At 52.1% G+C, this 19,830-nt stretch overlaps 1 protein-coding gene across 2 annotated transcripts in view; it reads left to right on the top strand.

Moving 5' to 3' along the window:
* Positions 1-19,830, top strand: part of SLC4A5 (solute carrier family 4 member 5) — a 101,865-nt gene that overhangs the window by 52,240 nt on the left and 29,795 nt on the right. For both annotated transcript variants that reach the window (XM_036028166.1, XM_028514469.2), the window contains exons 6-16: positions 453-608; positions 1,880-1,975; positions 4,851-4,906; positions 8,201-8,358; positions 8,788-8,875; positions 9,814-9,968; positions 10,345-10,530; positions 11,617-11,791; positions 13,660-13,793; positions 14,466-14,737; positions 19,109-19,167. In XM_036028166.1, the coding sequence (XP_035884059.1) occupies positions 453-608; positions 1,880-1,975; positions 4,851-4,906; positions 8,201-8,358; positions 8,788-8,875; positions 9,814-9,968; positions 10,345-10,530; positions 11,617-11,791; positions 13,660-13,793; positions 14,466-14,737; positions 19,109-19,167 (1,535 nt within the window). The remainder of the gene's footprint in view (positions 1-452; positions 609-1,879; positions 1,976-4,850; positions 4,907-8,200; positions 8,359-8,787; positions 8,876-9,813; positions 9,969-10,344; positions 10,531-11,616; positions 11,792-13,659; positions 13,794-14,465; positions 14,738-19,108; positions 19,168-19,830) is intronic.

Raw genomic sequence — 19,830 nt, 5'->3', positions numbered from 1 at the left:
GGGCTGGCTTGCCTTATTCCTAGGACTTTTTGTGATTTTGCTCTCTAACACATTCAATTTTGCCAGAATTGTTTTGCCCAAGATATTTGCCTAAAGAGAATTCATGTTAAGACTAAAACCAATTGACACAGTATTTTGTGCTTCTGGGGTACTTTCATGTGTATTTGACAATAGAATTGATAGAGCAGAGAATTCTCCACACGAAAACACACGCCCACATAAGTACGCAAACACGTGCATGCATACAGCCTTTTACATCTGAGGAGCCCGGGGGTTCGTGATTTGCCCAAGTTTCAATAGTTTGTGGCAAAGCCGGGACTATTTCCACATCCCCCGCCTCCTTTGGCTCACTTTTAATCCCACAAATAACAGACGAAACTGAAAACCCCCACACCCCTGGTCACTGTGTCCCACGCGGAAGGACAGATGAGGCATGTTTGCTTCCCACTTAGATGACGTCATTGAGAAGCAAATTGAGGATGGCCTTCTGCGGCCGGAGCTCCGGGAGAGGGTCAGCTACGTCCTCTTGAGGAAACACCGTCACCAAACCAAAAAGCCCATCCACCGCTCCTTGGTCGACATCGGGAAGTCGGTCTCCTCCACCACCAGTGAGTCCGGCCACAGGCTGCTGGGCCTTGGGCCTGCGGGGGGCTGCTCTCGGGCCCTGGTGCTTGGGTGAGCACACACCAGTGACCGGAGAGTCTTGGCAACTTGGAAGCTTCCCGGACTTCACAATCCTGGAGAAATTCTGAGGTTCTGGGTGTTCCTTAGCCTCCTTCTCTATCAGGCCTTCAGGGACCCCAGCCACACCCCAACGTGGTCCCCACGAGCAGAGCAGAACCATTTATAGGAAGAGTTGATTCTCAATCACCTGGGGATATGAAATGTGTCCTAATGTCTAGGCCCCACCCTGGAGAGTTGTATGCCACTGGCCTGGGGTGTGGCCTGGGATCCCGGAGTTAAGAAAGATCCGCAGGAGATTCTCACGTGCAATCTGGGTGGCAAAATACTGTGGAGATGGGGCACTTGTGGGAAGGGCTGGGTTTTTCCCACTGGACCCCCCAAGAGGAGCCAGGAGCCTCAGCAGAAAGTGAAGCACATCAGGATGGTAGAAGGGGCTGGGTCATGTCCAGGTGCCAGGATGAGCAAGTCTGGCAGCTGCCATCATGCTGACTGGCAGAGCTGGGGGCCACTAGGGAGAGTGGCTTGTTCCCTTCACACGTCTCAGACCTGTAGCCCTCCTCTGGACACCCCAGAGTCGTGAAGGCCAGACACTAGCCTTGCTGGACTTGTCAGATAAAATGCAGTGAGCAGAACAAGGATGATTAAGTTGCTCCATAAGGAGCCTTGAGGGATCTCTTTAGATGAACCGTTTGAAATGGGGGAGTGTTTAGAGTATTGTAACAGCAGATACATACTCAGCTCTTACTACGTCCCAGCACTGAAGCATGTTTAACTCACTTCATCCTCACAATGACCCTGTGACTAGGTACCGTTCCCATCATCCCCATTTTACAAATGAGGAGCTTGGGGCACAGAGAGGTTAAGTGACTTCCTTGAGGTCACATAGCCAGTAAATGGATGAAGCCAGGCTACCTGCAACACCTGTATCTATTTAAGCAATTGTTTGTCTACCTCACTTTCAGCAGTATAGATATTTTCTCTAATCTTGTTCAGACTATTAACTTGCTCCAAAAAAAGCCCCCAAAACAAGGACAAAACAACCAAAACCAGACTTTCTACTGGAAGGAGAAGAGACAGGTCTTGTAACCCGACTTTATTTAGGTGAAATGACCATAAATTGTGAACCACATTAACGGGAGAGGCAGTGCAGTCCAGACAGGCTGCCGAAGCAAACCGCCTCTGTTCTTCCTCCCAGATCGAAGCCCGGCCCGGAGCCCGCCTGCTGGCCCCAGCCTACGCCGCTCCACCGAGGACCTGAGGGTGCGGCAAAGCACGAACTACGGCCGCCTGTGTGAGTGCATCCTCCGCCGCGGTGCCACAGCTTCTTCGTGACAGCCTCATTGGGGCTGTGGCAGCTGAGGGGTGTCATCTTTCACGTACTTTCAAAGGCAGAGGAGATAAAGCCGGATCCATCTAGAATTCTCAGGACTGAAAGGTTTTCTCAGGCTCTGCGGAATAAATGCTAATCAGCCACAAAGTTAGGCAGTATAAAGCCTTTTAATGGCGTATGCACTTCCGGGTGAGGTTCTCTGGTCTAGGGAAAGGGGGCCAGAGAAGTCTCAAGCAGGGACAATGGCGGGGTTTCATTCTGGGTTGGCTTTCTTTGGGGGCTGGGGATTGGTCCCTTGTGAACAGAGCGGCAACATACCATTGGCGGTTCCCCTCGCGCCCTGGTTTGACGTCAGCCGTCCCTTCCGGGTTGTAGTCCAGCCGTCATTTTGTCCTACCCCGCCCACCCTGACAGGGACGACAACAGGAAAGCTGTAACTTTCCCTTAATATCTGGCCTGGTCTGCTCTCACGGCCTAATCTACTACAGTTTTCTGTATCATTCTTCTGAAAAATGCAACACTAAATCAAGTCCTGACGTAATACCACATCCTATGTGTTAGGCAATAGAATCCTAGTCTCCCTGCCTTTATTTTTTTTTAATATTTTATTTATTTTTAGGGAGGGGGTAAAAAGAAAGAGGGAGAGAAACATCTGTGTGTAAGAAAAACATCGATTGGTCGACTCTCGTGCGCCTCCAACTGGGTGGGGACCTGGCCCACAACCCAGGCATGTGCGCTGACTGGGAATCAAACTGGCAACCTTTCAGCCTGCAGGCTGGCACTCAGTTCACTGAGCCACACCAGCCAGGGTCCTACCTTTGTTTTCATCAAGTTGATTGTTAGCCCTGGTTTTGGTAAGAAGCCCTCCTAGAAACAGAATTAAAAGCAGGTGAGTTAGTTTCCCCCTGGACAGAGAATGCTCCTGTCACTGGGGGATAGTCTCTTGCCATCAAGACAATAAAACACTGGCCACCACAGCCCCCTGAGTGCCGGGAATCTGGAGGGGCCTTGTGAGGTGCCTGGCTGCAGACGGGGCATTTTCAGGCAGTCCATCGGGGATGAACAGGACAGGTGAGCTGTGAGGCAAGGAGAAGAAGGAACTTGGAAAATGAAAAGGAGAGGCGGTGTAAAAATAGCAATCCTATTTTCCCTTAAATACTTTTACTGAAATGCCAAGACATGAACAAGCACAACCCAGGGCTGTGCCCCTCCTAGGCCGGGGGGATGACTTGGGAGGAGATGTGGCCCGTGCCTGAGCCTCAGCTGCAGTTTGCCACAGGCTTTTTTCCCTGCTCTCAGTGATCCGGGGTCCTCTCAGTTCAACCCCCTGGACTTGGTTATTCCACGTAGGGATGCCAGGGGACAGCAGTCAGCGGGCAGCAATTGTCTTTAGAACAGACAGCCTTCCGCTATTTATTCAGTGTGTAAGGTCGCCCCTGCTGTGCTGCAGGGGTGGGGACTCAGATAAAAAGCATGAATAAGGGACTACAGCATTGTATGCAGCTGCCCCATACTGAGGGGGCACCTGGAAAAGCTCAGTGAGGAGGCGTCACTTGCCTGAGCCTCGGGGCTATGAGAGCAAGAACGGAGGGAAGGTCAAGGTGGGAGCTGATGACTGGGGGGAGAAGGTGAGAAAAAGGGGAGTCCATCTCTGCTCTGATTGCCCCTGGATGGGAGGGAGGGGCACTGGGTGGAGTCTGTGGGGGAGTCATTTGGTGGGAGACGATGAGTTGTTTCCCAGGTGAGGTGCCAGAGGAGTCTGGAGCTCAGGAGAGAGATCTGGACTGGAGACCCCACTTGGGCATCCTCCGCCGAGGTGGGGGCGTGGAAGTGCGAGGGGCAGTGTGACTGACCAAGGGTGGAGGGAGTTAAAGCCTTTGGAGGTAGTGGGGGCAAAACAAGACCCTCAGGAGAGCCCAGCAGGAGGGGATACTGGATGGAAATAAGAGGAGGGGAGCCTCAGAAAACCAAGACGCCACAGGCCTGAGAGCGTCCCCTGGACCTGGGTGACCATCTCCTGCCTTAACCAAAGTGGGGAGCTATTGGGCAGCTCAAATAAGCTGCCGCCACTGTTCTCCCTGTGGGAAACCCACCTTTCCTCCCTCTGCCACCCCAGTCCCTAGCCATCTTTAAAGACTCGCATGGGTCATGGAGGACAGAGGTGAAACTCATCTCTCTCCAACAGAGTCCAAGCTCAGTGACACCTGGGACCTCACCTGATAATGTGTCTGTGTCCCCACCCCCCAGCCCCAGGGCCTGGCACAGAGCAGACATCTTGGCCTCTGCTCAGAAAGGTGTTCTCTGCCCAGAACGGAGGGATGGGGGTGGAGGGTTCAGACGAGAACGCAGCAGACTGAGGAGTGAGAGGGAAGAAGTAGAACCTGGGGTCTGGCAACTCTTTTAAGAAAGCTGCCATTGCCCTGGCCAGGTGGCTCGATCAGTTGGAGCATCGTCCTGTACACCAAAAGATGCAGGTTCGATCCCTAGTCAGGGCACATACCTAAGTTATGGGTTTGATCCCCAGTCGGGTCATGTACAGAGAAAACCAATAGATGTTTCTCTCTCACATTGGTCTCTCTCTCTCTCTGAAAAATCAATAAAATATATCCTTCGGTGACGATTAAAAAAAGAGTTTTAAAAGAAGTCACATAAAAAAATAAAGAAAGCTGCCACTGAAAAGAGGAAAAGAGAGCAGAGGCTCATTCAAGGGGCTGCAGGGTTGGGGGGTGGTTCTTTTCGTGGTTATGAAGACGAGAGAGGCCCGTGTAAGCATCAAGGGGGGAAGACCTATGAGAGCTCAGCTTCCCCTGACGGACCTTCTTCCCTTCTCTCCTAGGTCATGCCCAGAGCAGAAGCATGAACGATATTTCTCGAACCCCGAACACTGACCAGGTAGTAAAGCCCCTGCACTGGGCTGCAGCGAAGGGCCTGGGAGGATGAAACCTTTGGTTTCCCGGGCAGGGAGCCCCTGTGGGCAGGACTCCACTCTCAGGAAGGGGCGGAAGTCTCCAGGAAGGGCGCAGGGTCGGGGGAGGGGCTCTGGGCTGCCTTGGTGATGCTGCCCACGCCATCCCTTGGGTATTGACTGAGCCCCAAGTACTGGCTCTGTGCTGGGCCCTGGGAGGCATGAGGGGCAGAGAAGCATGGTCAGGTAAGTGCCAGCTGTCTCTGAGCTCGGGATCTGTTGGAGAGAGAAGACCAGACACTGAGTTTCACCTCCTGTGTGACACGGAGCACCTTGAAAGACGGAGTGGGGATCTGGGCTGGTAGAGATCGGCAGAGGGGCCTCGCTGTAGGGACAGTGGTGATAGCAAGTCAGTTGGACTAACTGGCAGCGAGTCTCCTCCTTGGCTGGGCCAGGAAGAAGCAGTTCCAATCCCCCACCAGCTTGGCTGCAATCTCTTGGTGAGATCAGAATCCTACAAACAGGCTGAGTCCATGTTCTAAGGCCCACAACCCAGGACCCTGTGACTGTGCCACTGGGGGAAGCCCAGAGGAGCTTCCCTCAATTCTAGCCCCTGCAGAGGCCATCATGGGCCCCTCGCTTTGGCCCCAGAAGAAGGAAGAAGGCAATGAAAGAAACCGGAAATTTGGTGAGGACTTCTCAGGTACTTGGGTGAGGGCCTAGCCTCCAAGGCACCCCAAGTTTGGTGGCAGGCAAAACAAAACCAGTCCCTCATGTCAGGGTCCCAAGAGCCCTTTGGTGGCCAAAATAACAAACTAACAACAGTAATTGCATCAACTAACATTTGAAACCCACACACTGCATGCACCACACCAGGCCAAGCGTTTTCTGTGAGTTGTGCAGGCACTACCATCATCTCCAGTCTACTGAGAACACGAGGCTTGAAGCAGGTGAATAACATGCCCAAGTTCATGTGGCTGAAGCATGGCAGAACCACAGTGTGACCCAGACAGTCTGCCTCCAGAGCTCTTAATTTGGAAGTGACCGAGGAACAAGTATTCTGGGATGTTATTTAGAGAAGATCCCCACTTGGGTTCAGTCAAGCACACAGGCAGTGGAACCATGATAAGGAGGCACTGCCTAGTCAAGGTCATTCACGACCTATTTTAATAAACGTCTAAGAGGTAAGAAGAATGCTAGCTGTTGCTTTCTCAGGCAATGCTGCCTTGATTCAGAGATCAGAGTCCTGCATCCAAAGTCCTGCTCTTATAACTGGCCAGGTCATGCTGCTTCTCAGTATTTGCAGCAGCAGTGGCTTGTGGGAGCAGCAGCTTGTCTGCCAGTGGGCATTCTTCAGGTTCAAGGCCGGAGGCAGTTGCTCTGCAGACTTGCCACAGCCCCACAACCGCCCTGGGCAGGTTCCCAGGGAGCAGCGGGCGGATTCAGGCAGCAGAGCCGTGTGCAGGCACTTGGCAAAGCTGGAGCAGACTCCCCATGGGTTCCAGAAGTGGGGTCAACAGGGACATGGTCCAGACTGTGGTCAAGCCAGGGCAGCCAGAACAGCAGCATGGCCCATTTCTGGGATGTCACCACCCAGACCTGGCTCCTAAACAAACATGTCACCACTGGCAAGGGAGGACCACGGCCCCGTCTTAGGTCTTCTCCCTCCTGGGTTATGAGCGTGCATGTTGGGCGGCCCCAAAGCCTTGCGTGCTGCAAAGCCCTGCTCTCCAAGGCACTCCTACCGCCCCCACCTCTTGTCCCCTGGACCTGCTCCCCACCTGATGCTGTGGGCACAGTGCAAGCGAGGTCCTCGGCTGCCCCCACCCACCAAACCTCCATCCTGAAGACCACTGCCAATGAATCAGCTGACTGCGCTGGGACAAAGGGACTTTTTGAGTTGTGGGGGCTCTGGCCTTCCTGTTAACCCCTGCCCTTGCCTGTTCTCACTGTGTTCGAGTCCTTGAGGCTGCTGCCTGGGTGGTTGTAGAGAGTTTTAATTTTTGATTGGATTTAAAAGATTATAAGGGTGCAGCCCTCGCTCATGTGCCTTTTCTCATGCTGGGAGGCCACCCAGCCCAGTGTATAGCTCGCCCACTGTGAGGGAACCTGAGAATGGCTCTGGGCCCGCTGGCCATGCTCATGCCCACAGCTGACCCCCTTGGTGCAGAGAGTGACACAGAGAGCCTGTGTCTTCTCTGAGCTCACGAGAAACAGACATTTCTGTGCCCACAGGAGAGCCCACGGGGGAGTGGGTGGTGGACTCGGCGTCCACAGGGTCTCTCTGGAGCTCTCACCTCCACCTTCCAGGCCCTTCCCACCTTCATTAGCCACTGTGGACTGCCACCTGCCCTGCCCTCCCCCACACTTCCTCTCTGCCAACTCACTGCAAAGCTATCTCAGTCCTGTGGTGTGCATCCCTGTGCTGCCCTGGGGGAAAGCAGTCTGCAAAACAAGTACATCCTAAGCTCTGAGCTTGTGTGCGACCACCCCGGGGCATCTCCATCGTGAAGGAGGACTCAGGAGGAGTCAGTGTCTCGCCCTAGGAACCGGATCATAAACGCAGACAGCGGAAATAAGCTTCCCACTCATGGGAAGAGGGCTTGTCTCCAGCACCTCCCCCGTCAGATGCCACTTGCTCTGCCCATTCGACCTTCCTGCCCTGAACGGTCAGGCAAGAGGGCACCTGGACAGTCTCAGCTGTAAAGTCTCAGAAGCTATGAGTTTCCTGGGAAGTTCCCTGCTGGTGACTTGGGGGTCTGGGAGTCTCCCACAGACTTAGAGGTGTGGTCCAGGGGTTCCTGTCAGTGAGGAAGCAGGTGGCAAAGGGGAAAAATAGTGCATCTGCTCTGGCCATCAGATGGGGACACATTCCTTCCACAGGCACACAAGGTGAAGGCCTAGAGGGAGGGGTGGGGGCTGCGTCTAAGAGCCAAGACTCCGTCTGCTGGAGCCACAGAGGCTGGGGGATGAGCCTGGAGCTCTCTCCTCTGACCCCTTGGCTCACACTGGATTTGGGCAAATTTTTTACCCGTCAAAGAACATCTTAGGGATCAAGTCATTGCCTGTTCCTGCCCATCTACAGAGGTGTAGTTGGTCCCTGGGAATGTCCTCCTCTGCAGAATGGGGGAGAGTGATTATTTCTTTGAGTCTCTTGAGAAAGGCTTGGAGAAGCTTTCAAAGTTAGGTCTCTGCAGCAATCCGAAGGCAGGTGAGGGAGTGAGAGCTGAAACCCCTGCCTGTGAGTATCTATGGGAACCTCATTTTCACTCCTTGATCAGCGGAAAAACAAATTCATGAAGAAGATCCCCAAGGACTCAGAAGCCTCCAATGTGCTCGTGGGGGAGGTGGACTTCCTGGACCAGCCCTTCATCGCCTTCGTGCGTCTCATCCAGTCGGCCATGCTGGGAGGAGTGACCGAGGTGCCCGTCCCCACCAGGTGAGGGCCACTGAAATCTGCCACCACACCTGCACTCAGGGACTAGCTGTCCACTCAGTCAGCACACAGTGCTGGTAGAGACAGCCCTAAAGCCTAAAACAGTTAGGTCCTTGGCTGGGGAGGGAAATGTTGAGTAGGCAAGAGTTTTAGAGAGTGTATGTGTAATAATCACTCTTAAAGCAGGAGCCAGCTGTGGGAGAGTTGCCGTTGGGTGGGCTGTTGGTGAGGATGCTCAAGGGGCAGCGGGTGGGAGTGGAGAGGGACCATGTCTCCAAAGCAAATATGGGAGTCAAAAGAGGGAAGGGACACACTTGTAGCCAGTTAATAAATTAAGAATGGACATTGTTTGGAGCCAGAGAACCCTTCTCTTCACCTGCTTCCGTTTTTCCTTCTCACCTCCCTCCTCCTCCTCCTCCTCCAACTTGGCAGATTTCTGTTCATACTGCTGGGACCTTGTGGGAGAGCGAAGTCCTACAATGAAATCGGCCGTGCCATTGCCACGCTCATGGTAGATGATGTGAGTGGTGACGAGAAACATGCACTCCCGAATGCCGCGGCTCCTGAATCAGGCACTGTACCTTCACTCATTCATTCTTCCACACATGTGAATACCTACTGCAGGCCAGGCTGTGTGTAGGGTGCTGAGGATTGTGAGAATGAGGGATTAGTCACTGCCTTTTAGGAGTATCAACTGAGTAGGGGAGACAGACCTATAATCCAGGAAGCCAGGGGAGGCTTCACACACGAGGGGCTTTAAAGCTATGGATGAGCAGGAGGTAGGTAGACCCACCATGAGCCTAGGAGGCAGGCATTGCAGACAAAGGGAATAGGGGCCAAGGTTCAGAGATGGAGAAGCTGGATGGAAGTGGTTTAATGTAGGCTCAGGTTTAGAGCATCAAGAGCAGTGGCAGGGGAGGGGGGGCGTGGCACAAGAGGTGAGTCAGAGACCATGCAGAGCCTGTGGGTGGAGCGGAGAGTTCATGCTCTGTTCCCAGACGGTTGGGGAGCTCAGCGGATTTTAAACACAGGCATGATCAAATCGGATGTGTAAGTCAGAAAGAACACTCTAAAGATAGTGTGGAATGACAAAGGGCTAGGAAGTTCTCTACAGACTTGAAATAGCTGAGCTGCTCGGACTGGGCTCTGCACAGGTTTTCTGATGAGCAGCTCTGTAAAGCTGAAAACAGAAAGGTGAAGTCACTCGGCCAAAGTCCAACAGTGGAAACCTGGCCTTTAGATCCAAGAGGGGCCACCTGCCCCCAAGACTGCTGTTTCTATTGGGCCATGTTTCACCTGCTGAGCTACTGTTCTCCTCTCCAAAACTGACAGCAAATTGGCAGCAAGAGCAGTGGTTCAGAGTGGTTTTCCTTGAAACAATGTGTGGTGTGCTCTCAGGAGGAGGGTAACAAGGGGACCTCGACCTGGGCTGACCTTTCTCTTCCCCCTCGCTGCCAGCTCTTCAGCGACGTGGCCTACAAAGCCCGAAATCGGGACGATCTGATCGCTGGGATCGATGAGTTTCTGGATGAGGTCATCGTCCTTCCCCCTGGAGAATGGGACCCAAATATCCGAATCGAGCCCCCCAAGAAGGTGCCCTCTGCGGACAAGAGGTGAGTGTGTAGTGGAGGGGCAGCAATGGGGGCAGTGATACAAAGGAAACTTCAAGTCTGGCCATTTCTTTTCTTTTTGGGAGGGGGATTTAAAAGCAAGATGTCAGCATACATGGGCTTAGACTTTTTCCCCTCTAGTTTCATTCTATTTCTCTCTAAAAAATATCAGAAACAAATACGCTGCATTTGAACATCTGTAATATCTGGACGATTTGTGTGTGGGTATTGTTCCATCATTTCCCGCATTTTTCTCTATATTTTAAGATTATTTTATGATTTTTGTTGGAGAAATAAAAGGTATTCTGGGGACAGTCCCAGAGGGCTGAGCCCTGCCTAGGATTGGGCACCACACTGTCCCACGTCCCTCTTCTTCCAGGAAATCCGTGTTCTCCCTGGCCGAGTTGGGCCAGATGAATGGCTCTGTGGCAGGAGGTGGCGCAGCTGCAGGAGGTGGCTCTGGAGGTGGCAATGGTGGTGGTGGGGTCGCCGGAGGGAGCAGCGGTGATGACAGAGAGATGCCGGCCACGCATGAAATCGGGGAAGAGCTTATCTGGACAGGAAGGTGCCCACCCCAGGCCTGACAGTGGTGCCAGGAGCCTTTAGTTGTGTCTCCCTCCCACCCACCCATAGGGACCTCCCCCACCTCTCCCTGCAGCACCCACCCTGCAACACTGGGTCTGGCCACGGTATCTGCCCAATGCACTCTTTTCCTTCCCATACCCTCAAAGCCCCTCCTGCATCCAGGGAAAGAATTCCCGTAGGAGAAGGGAAGCAGGACCCAGCACAGGAATGGAGAGGCCCATACTTTTCTCTAGACACCCTTTGTTACCTCTATTAGTTTTCTGGGGCTGAGATAATCAAGTATCACACACTAGGTGGTTTAAACAGCAGAAATGTATTCTCTCGCAGTTCTGAAGGCTAGAGGTTCCAAATCCAAATGTCAGCAGGGTTGTGCTCCCTCTGAGCCTCTAGGTGGAGCCCTTCCTTGCGTCTCCCTGGCTTCTGTGGGTGCGGTGAGGCCTTGGCATCCCTCAGGGGCAGCTGCGCCACTCCAGTCTCTGCTCTGTCGCCCTGTGCTTCCATCTACAAGTGGCATCTTTCTCTTCTTATGAGGACACCAGTCATATTGAATTCGGGCCCGCCCTAATGTCCTCATCTTAATTTCACTCCATCTACAAAGGTCCTATTTCCAAATAAGGCCACACTCACAGGTTAAGATCTCAGTATGTGTTTTGGGAGGACACAGTGAATCTGTGTTATAACCTGGGACATCTCTGTCTCCTAGTTGGAGACAGAGCACAGGTGTTTACCGAGCACAGGTGCCTGCAGATGATCAGAGACGCCAGGTGGATGGCTGTCGGTGGACCCCAGGATTTCCATCCCCGGGCATGTTAGGTCTACCCCAGGGCACATTCCCATCAGGCCCCCGTCCGGGCTGTCTACAACCACCCTTCCCGGTGGAGATGGCGCAACCACAGACTCAGTCCTGAGAGAATTCTTCCCCAGTCTTAAATGTTCTGATGGAAAGGCCCCTGCCCCCATCCACTCCTGAGTCTCCTTCCTCGGCCGACTCCGAGACTCCGGTAATAGCCCTGCGCCTGCACTGGGGTTCGTGTGAGAAAGCTGCACTCCGCCCTGTCTTGAGCAGGTTCTTCGGTGGCCTGTGTCTGGATGTCAAGAGGAAGCTGCCCTGGTTCCTCAGTGACTTCTACGATGGCTTCCACATCCAGTCCATCTCTGCCATCCTCTTCATCTACCTGGGCTGCATCACCAACGCGATCACCTTTGGCGGGCTTCTGGGGGATGCCACTGACAATTACCAGGTGTGTGGGTGCTGGCAACACGGGCCCAGAGTGCAAACCTCAGTAAAACCTGCTTCCACCGGGTGGCGGTAAGGAGCTTTGTCCGGAATCCCTGCGGCAAGTCTTGGCTCTCATTTACCATCCAGGTTCAGACTATCATTCTTCATAATCCTTTACCCTTCAAAAATTAGTAAGAAGCCAACTTTGTTAAAAAATATAAGACTAAATCATGTTACTAAAGACAAATTTTAAGGATGATGTAAATGGAGCGAAATTTAAGGGGAATCATCTGCTCTGTTTGACACTTTCCCCACTGATGGTTGAATGAATTTAGTCAGCACAATTAATGAGTTGCTAATTGTGACCTCCCCACACTATTTTTTTTAAACAACCTTAAATTCTTAGCTTGGAGTTAAGACATTTTCAGAAAGTTGGTGAACTCTTACCATGACAATGGCACAAGCCTCCTGGGAAAGCACCCGTTCAGCAGACTCTAGCTTGAGCTCCAAGCAAGGGTCTTCTCTGAAGGGGGCGCTCAAGAGAGAACCATTAGAAATCTCAGAACATTAAGGTGAAGACCCCTTTTCCCAGGTAAACTGAGATGAATGCCTGTCTCCAGCCCGCACCACTTTCCTGAGCTGTAGGTCCAATGCCCAGCTGCCCCTACACACGCCCATACAGCTGCCCCTCAGGACCCCCCAAATCACAGGGCCTACTTTGCACTTCATCGTCTTCCCTCCAGACTTGCTGTTCCACCAGCACAGCGAGTGACTGGTTCACCCAGCTGTCCACATGTCGACTCATAAATCCAGCCGCCCGGAGAGGCTCTCAGGACATGGTCCTACTTGCCGCTCTCACCGCACCTCCCAGGGCTCCCTCTCTCAGATTCCTGTCCTCCTCACTCATTCTGCATTCTGTTTTCCACCAGTCCTGATCACCTTTCAGTTCTTCAGGCCATGCTCCCTGCATGTGCAGCCTTGGTAAACACCGTTCCCTCTTCCTGGGACACTCTTTCTCATCACTACATGTGCCCTCTTTTCCTAGTCAGTTCCCTGCTCAGTGTGGGTGTATCAGCTTCCACATAGCTACCTCTGGAGAGGCCTTCCTGATCACCGCTTCTTTCCTACTGTGTGCTTCCTGACCTTATCCCAACGTATCACACTCCTTAGCAGGGATTCTCAACAAGGAATGCTTTTGGACACCTCTCCCCCACCTGGAGACATGGGGCAATGTCTAGAGACAGTTTGGGTTGTCACAACTGCAAGGGGTGGCTACTGGCATCTAGTGAGTAGAGGCCAAGGATACCGCTAACCATCCTGTAATGCACGACACAGCCTCCTCACAACAAAGAATTATCTGGCTTGAAATGTCAATAGTGCTGAGGTTAAGAAACTCTGCTGTGTGGACATTGCCTGGTTACTTGTCTGTGTCTCCCACTGGACTGAAAATGCTTTATCTCGTCTACACATGGGTCCCCGATATCTAGCACAATGCCTGATACATAGTAGGCACTTAATGAATTTTGAGTGAATGAATGGTCTAACCTCCAAAAGCACCTAATAGATGCTTCAATGACTAAGTGAATGGATCAATCAATGGGCTGTCCTCTGGGAGTAGATTGGGCACAGGGACAAGTAGAGACATTGGCAGCTCTGTTTTCTAGATCTTAGGGTGCCAAAAGGGAGTCACATGAGACCTTCACCCAAGTGGAATTAGAGAGGGTGATGCTGGCGATTGTGGGAGGTTGTGGCGTAGGAGATGGGAAGCAGAGAGCCTGGAACAAAGGATGAGCTCTGTGGCCCGGGCCCCCGGTGAGATAGCTGCGTTCTATTTTGTGCCGAGACCCCTTTTCCTGCTTCCTTGGAGCTTCACACCCCTTGTGCCCCCAGGGGGTGATGGAGAGCTTCCTGGGCACTGCCATGGCCGGCTCCCTGTTCTGCCTCTTCTCGGGACAGCCTCTCATCATCCTGAGTAGCACAGGGCCCATCCTCATCTTCGAGAAGCTCCTCTTCGACTTCAGCAAGTAGGTAGCCCCCTCACAGTAGGGGTAGTCTGCTGAGACCCGGGCAGGGGAATGACCCCAACGGGGAGGCAGGGGTGAGGGGGCACCACAGCTGCCCAGACCTATGTGGAGGACTGCCTGGGGGTCCCTCTGGCTCCCTGCCTTTAAGCCATCTTAGTGCATAGGAGCTTAGCTGATAGGGAGACACCCAGGCAAGACGAGAGGAGAGAATTCACACCACTCTGCTTCCGAGCAGCCAGGACTTAGAGCCAGTACAGTGTGTGAAGAGTCTTGGGCTGGAGGTCAGAAGGCTACCCCTGACCCGGGCAGCCCCCATCCGCACTTCAGGCTCAGCGGCCTCTTCTGTACCATGAGGCTGTTCCTAAGGCCTGTCCCGGCTCTTTCTGTCTGAAATTCCTTGATTTTTCACTCACTCTGGGTGTTTGTTACCAAATTGTGAGAAATGAGATGTCTTAGCACCTTCCTGCCATCCTCATGAGATTCATTTTCAGAATTCTCAAAGATCAGACAACCCCACCCAGGGATCATCTCTCTCTCCAGTCCTCTCGCAATTCTGGGGGGAGGGGGCAGCTGTGCCACAGCAGGGGCAGATAAGCCATTCAGGGTGTTTGGGGAGCCAAGCACAGGCCAGAGCACTGGGGTGGAGGCCCCCCACTTTTCTTTGCCTTCCAGAGGCAATGGCCTGGACTACATGGAGTTCCGCCTCTGGATTGGCCTACACTCGGCTGTCCAGTGCCTTATCTTGGTGGCCACAGATGCCAGCTTCATTATCAAGTATATCACCCGCTTCACTGAGGAGGGCTTCTCCACCCTCATCAGCTTCATCTTCATCTACGATGCCATCAAGAAGATGATCAGTGCCTTCAAGTACTACCCCATCAACATGGACTTCAAGCCTGACTCCATCACCACCTACAAATGCGAGTGTGTTGCTCCGGACACAGGTGACCGGTAACCCCAGTGGTGCCCACTACCCACCCTCCACCCACCCACCACTTCCCTCCATCATATGTCTCTACTCAAGTGCAGGAGGGTAAGCTTGCTTTGAAGGGCACCTACTGCCCCAAGGGAGCAAATGCAGAGTTTTGAAATCAGTGCTTGGAAGAAAAACAAGGGGAAAGTACAATAGCCCTAATTAGGGTCAGGATAGCAGAGCCCAGGGCTGTGATCAAGGATGAGCAAGGATGCCCCAGGCAGGGAGGCAGGCCTGCTTTGCCTCAGTGTGGGAGGGATGGGAAGTCCGTACCTGTGGGGGATGCTTCCCAGCTTCTTGAGAGCATGACACTGTGAACTCCCCCTAGTACATAAGGTGAGACGGCACCAGAGGGATGAACATGCCTACAGATCAGGGTACTTCCCAGGTGCAGGGGCAGCCGGGGTGCGAGAGGGTCTGGCAACCATGTCATCTGAAGAATGGCTGGGGACCTGGGGTTATTCAGCACGTTGGAGAGGTGTGAGGGAAGGGCTGCCCAGTCTCAGGGAGGCCAGATGCACATGCTGGCCGAATTCAGGGGAGAACTTACAGTGGTGGAGCCTCCACCCTGAGAGGTGTCGGCCCCTTGGGGTGTCTCAAGCTACTTGGGCACTACTTAGATGTCCATCTGTCAAAGATGTTATAAAAAAGGATCCCTGCACTGGACAGGAAGCCCCTGCATTGGACAGGAAGCCGAATCAACCAACAGGTCAACCTGCTAATGCTCAGTGCCATTCTTATGGTTCCTTTCTGACCAAAAAACTGTCACCCGGAAAGGTAGGGCTTCCCATAGTCTGACCCCTTCACAGTCATAATCATGTCCCAAGAGCCTTCCGTGGGATGTGCTCCGAGTACCCAGAATGCTACAGAGCAGGGGCTGGAGGTCCACCTGTAAATTTCTGGGCACCACCAGGCTGTAAACACAGAGAGCAGCTAAGGTCCAGAGACCACCAAGGTCACACCAAACCTCAGTTTTCCTGGCTGTGAGTGAGACACCAGTGCTGCCCTGGCCAGTCTCATGGGACTCTTGTGCAGCTTCCCAGTGGGGGCGGAGGAAACAAGCAGGCAGTGTGTTGTTCAGCCTCTTACACTAATCAATAAAAAACCTAATAACACTATCAATAAAAAACACTCATCATAAGTCAGTCAAAACATTTATTGTGCTATAACTATGCTCCCTACTTCAGGCCTGTGGAGATAAAGATGTCCTAATCTCTGAGAGTGTAGTTGTGGTTGTGTCCTCTTTCCCTACATCCCTGCACTGATTTTGTAGCAAAGCCTAGACTTTCCATTTTTTCCTATCATTAATGTTTTTATATTTCAAATTTATTTTTAGAGAGAGGGGCTAAGAGGGAGAAAGAGAGAGAAACATCTATGTTTGTGAAAGATACATCAATTGGTTGCCTCTGGCATGTTACTAACTGGGGACCTGGCCCACAACCCAGGCACATGCCCTGGCTGGGAATCGAACTGGTGACCTTTGGGTTCACAGGCTGGTACTCAGTCCACTGAGCTGCACCAGCCAGGGCTTCCTATCATTAATTTTAACATTCTATTAAAATCCAAAGACAGGTAAAGCTGTCCTTTGTCCTGAGCTGGGACATACTTCTTGCCCAGGGAATCGAGGAGACCCTGCCTGCAGGCTCTTTCCCTCCTGCCCTCCAGAGAACCCCGCTGCGGTGCCTGGGCCCCATGGGGGCACTCCCATCCCCCCTGGATTGTGGATTCATCACACTGAACAGAAATATTCCCATAAACAAAGCTTTTGGAAGTACACGTCCTCACTCTCTTTGAGAAGCCTTCCCAATTCTGGGGTCATATGTGAAACTTCAGCCATTCTGAGCATCATGTGTCCACAGAAAAAAAAACAAATCTCAGGATGCCCTAGAAACAGGAGTGTGCACAGTAGGCTTAATGAGATTCTTCTGCCTTCAAACAGTGCCCCCCACCCTCAGGCCTTGCCCAGGCACCTCTGTGGCCTCACCCTTTTGGATCATGCTATTGTCATGGTTCTCAAGTGCAGCCCCCCCAACCAGCAGCATCAGCACTGTCTAGGACTCGTTAGAAATGCAGATTCCTGGGCCTTGCCTCCCAGACGTACTGAATCAGAAAATCTGGGGTAGGGTCAGCTGCATATGAATAAGACTTTTGGGTGATTCTGATGAATGTTTAAGTTTGAGAACTATTGCTCCATTAACCTATTAATTAATAACTGAGGCATTGTTAACCACTAACTCTAGTAAAATTGGATTTCTATGAACTGAAAATTGGATTCTCTTCACAGAGAATGAAGGAACTAGATCCAGGACTAGTTGGTTTTGATTAGGAGAGTATGAAAAAGAAAGTTCTAGACATTTAGGAGACTGGGCAGGGGGTGGGGGCTACTAACAGAGGAGGGTTTCTTTCCCAGTCCATGGACTACTTCCTTACTAATCATTCCACATTCCTCGTTTTACTGCAAACCCAGCCAGCCTCTGGCCCACTGTCACTCACTGGCACTCTGGGGACACTCTTTTTTAATTTAATCTTGTTTCCATTGTAACTGATTTGTATTCTGTTTATGGATGCTGCCCACACTGACTTGGCTGCTTTCAATCCCAAGTGAGTATCATGTACAAACTCTAGAATTTTAAAATATGTGATACTTTGATACTCTCTGGAATTTTCCATGTTATATTTCTTCCTTCATCTCATAGTGGCTTTCAGGTAGCTCCTACAAACTTCTTGCTGTAAAAGAATGGACAAGCCTAAGCAACAGACATCAAAGGAATGTTCGGCGTGAGGGCCTTGGCAGCGGGCAGGAGTCAGCTTCCAGGCTCGGGCATCAGCTGGGGGCCCTCTAGCATTTGCGTGGGTCATCAGCCTTCCTGCCACCTTTCTACCCCTTGTTAATTGTACTTCACTTTCTCCTCGTCCATGGTATGAGGGAAGGCAGCACATGTCCCTGATTTCTATGAACTGAAGCTTTCCTCAGAATAATCGGAACAAACCTCTGGGTTGTAGAGCCTCTGTGTGCGCTGTGACCTGGGTCAAAGCTGAATCCTTTTGTCACTTCCAGCCCCAATTTCCCCAGTAGTGAGCAGCTTAGAGGGGCCCTGTGGTCACATCCACCCCATGGCAGCTTGTTGGGGGCAGAAGGAAGCTCCAAGAACAGCCTCTTCTTCCCTCCTGGTCCCAACCATAGCCAGCAGGAGCCGAATGGGGCCTGCAGCGCTTTTCAGATTTGTCGCCAGCAGACTGGCCTGTGGCCTCCTCCCTCCCCAAACCTGCTGCAGAGGTGCTGCTCAGGCAGCCTTCCCTGGAGCAGGAAGGCGAGGAGGGCTTGGCCCTTCTCCTCCCCCCATGCCTTGCAGGAGCAACAGAAAAGGAGGCTGGTGGCCCGCCAAGACCTGCCTTTATAATGAATGGTCACATACCCCCAAGAGAGGGTTGCGGTTCCTCTCGACCTTTCTCATGACCCCTGATGGGAACAGTCATACACTCCACTTAGATTTAGGGATCCTCAGACTGGGACCAGGGTTTAATTTTCCTCAGCTTCCACTCAAGGGGCAGATTAGAGAAGACAATATCAAAGCCAAAGAGCCAAAGAGTTCTTACAGGCCCCACTGACCTAAAATACACACACACACACACACACACACACACATATACACATATATATATACATATACATCACATGTGGATGGGGCAGGAGAGAAAGGAAGCGTGTGCAGAGAGGAGCGGGGCAGGGAAGGACGCTCGCTGTGTGGACCTGGGGATCCGTAGGCTGTGGGCCAGGCTGCCTGGGATGGATCACGGCTCTTCCAAGTGCAAGCTGTGTGACCTTGGGCTATTGGCGTGTTCTTAACTTCTCTGGGCCTCAGTTACCTCATCTTTAAAATGGGGGTACTTCTTTCAGATGTAGGGACTTAGCCAGATGCTGTGTGTAAGGGTTTTGTGTGGTGCCTGGCATCAAGTAAGTACTTTGAAAATGTTTAAGTCTAAGAGCACGGACATGGTCCAGGGGCTGGTAGGGATTCATAGGGCACACCAGGCATTGATTTGTGTCCTGGCAGTGGATCCCTTTAAAGCCAGTCCTTCAGCATCAGATGGGAGCTGTCTTAACCTGGCCCAACTGGTCTATTGGAGCTGTGGCTGGGCTCCCCCACCACCCTGTCTTCCCTGAACAAAGCAAGGACAGTGAAGTGTGGTGGGGGTTCAACATGCTGCCCTCACATTGGAGCCAATCACTGACTCTAAGGGCCTAGCGGAAGATGGGAAAGGGTGGGGGCCCAGAGTGAGTGGTCGTAGCCTGCCCGCCCAGTGGCTGCTGACTCTCCCTATGTCCTGTGCTCACCCACAGCAAATACAACCGGGTTCAATGCTTCAGCCCTCCTGCCACCAAACACCAACACTTCTCTGGTAAGTCCTTCCCTCTTATGTCTGACACTGGGTAGCTTTTGTCTGTGGGGAGAGTGAGAAAAATTGGGAAACTGAGGCCATCTTATGGTAACCCAAACTTGCAAGTACAGCCCCAGCTGCCCGTCATGGTCACCTGTGCAGCCTTGTCAATGCACATTTTTATTTTACGTATCTACTGTCAAAATCCCATTTTATAACCTGCCTCATTCCATTGGATTCATGTGCATAAATATCACACATGCATGTGCACACACAAAAGAGAGGCAGATTTAAGGAGTAATAAGTAGGGCTGCACAAACAACTCTGTGAACAAAGTTTCCCATCCATCTCTCTACCTCCCTCCTTGCCTTTCTACCCAGGATCCCCAGTTCCCACCCAGCAATGCCACCCCTCAGCCCCAGAAAGTTGATTCATGTTCCCCGCTCCCTGAACTTGGTCTGCTTTCCCTAAAAATAATGAGCAGGGGCCCTCATTACTAAGAGGAATAAAAGGAGAATAATTTATAATAAAATTTAACATGTATTTAAAAACTTTTTTAAAAACTGTGAAAGTTGGACTTCCGGCAAGATGGAGGAATAGGTGGACGCACCATACCTCCTCGCACAACCAAGAATAGAACAACAATAATTTACAGACAGAATAACACTCAGAACTGACAGAGGA

The sequence above is a fragment of the Phyllostomus discolor genome, chromosome 6, assembly GCF_004126475.2.
Source record: "Phyllostomus discolor isolate MPI-MPIP mPhyDis1 chromosome 6, mPhyDis1.pri.v3, whole genome shotgun sequence".
In the NCBI taxonomy this organism is placed as follows: domain Eukaryota; kingdom Metazoa; phylum Chordata; class Mammalia; order Chiroptera; family Phyllostomidae; genus Phyllostomus; species Phyllostomus discolor.
The sequence above is the reverse complement of the archived record's forward strand: the minus strand, read 5'-3'. Positions and strand labels throughout refer to the sequence as shown.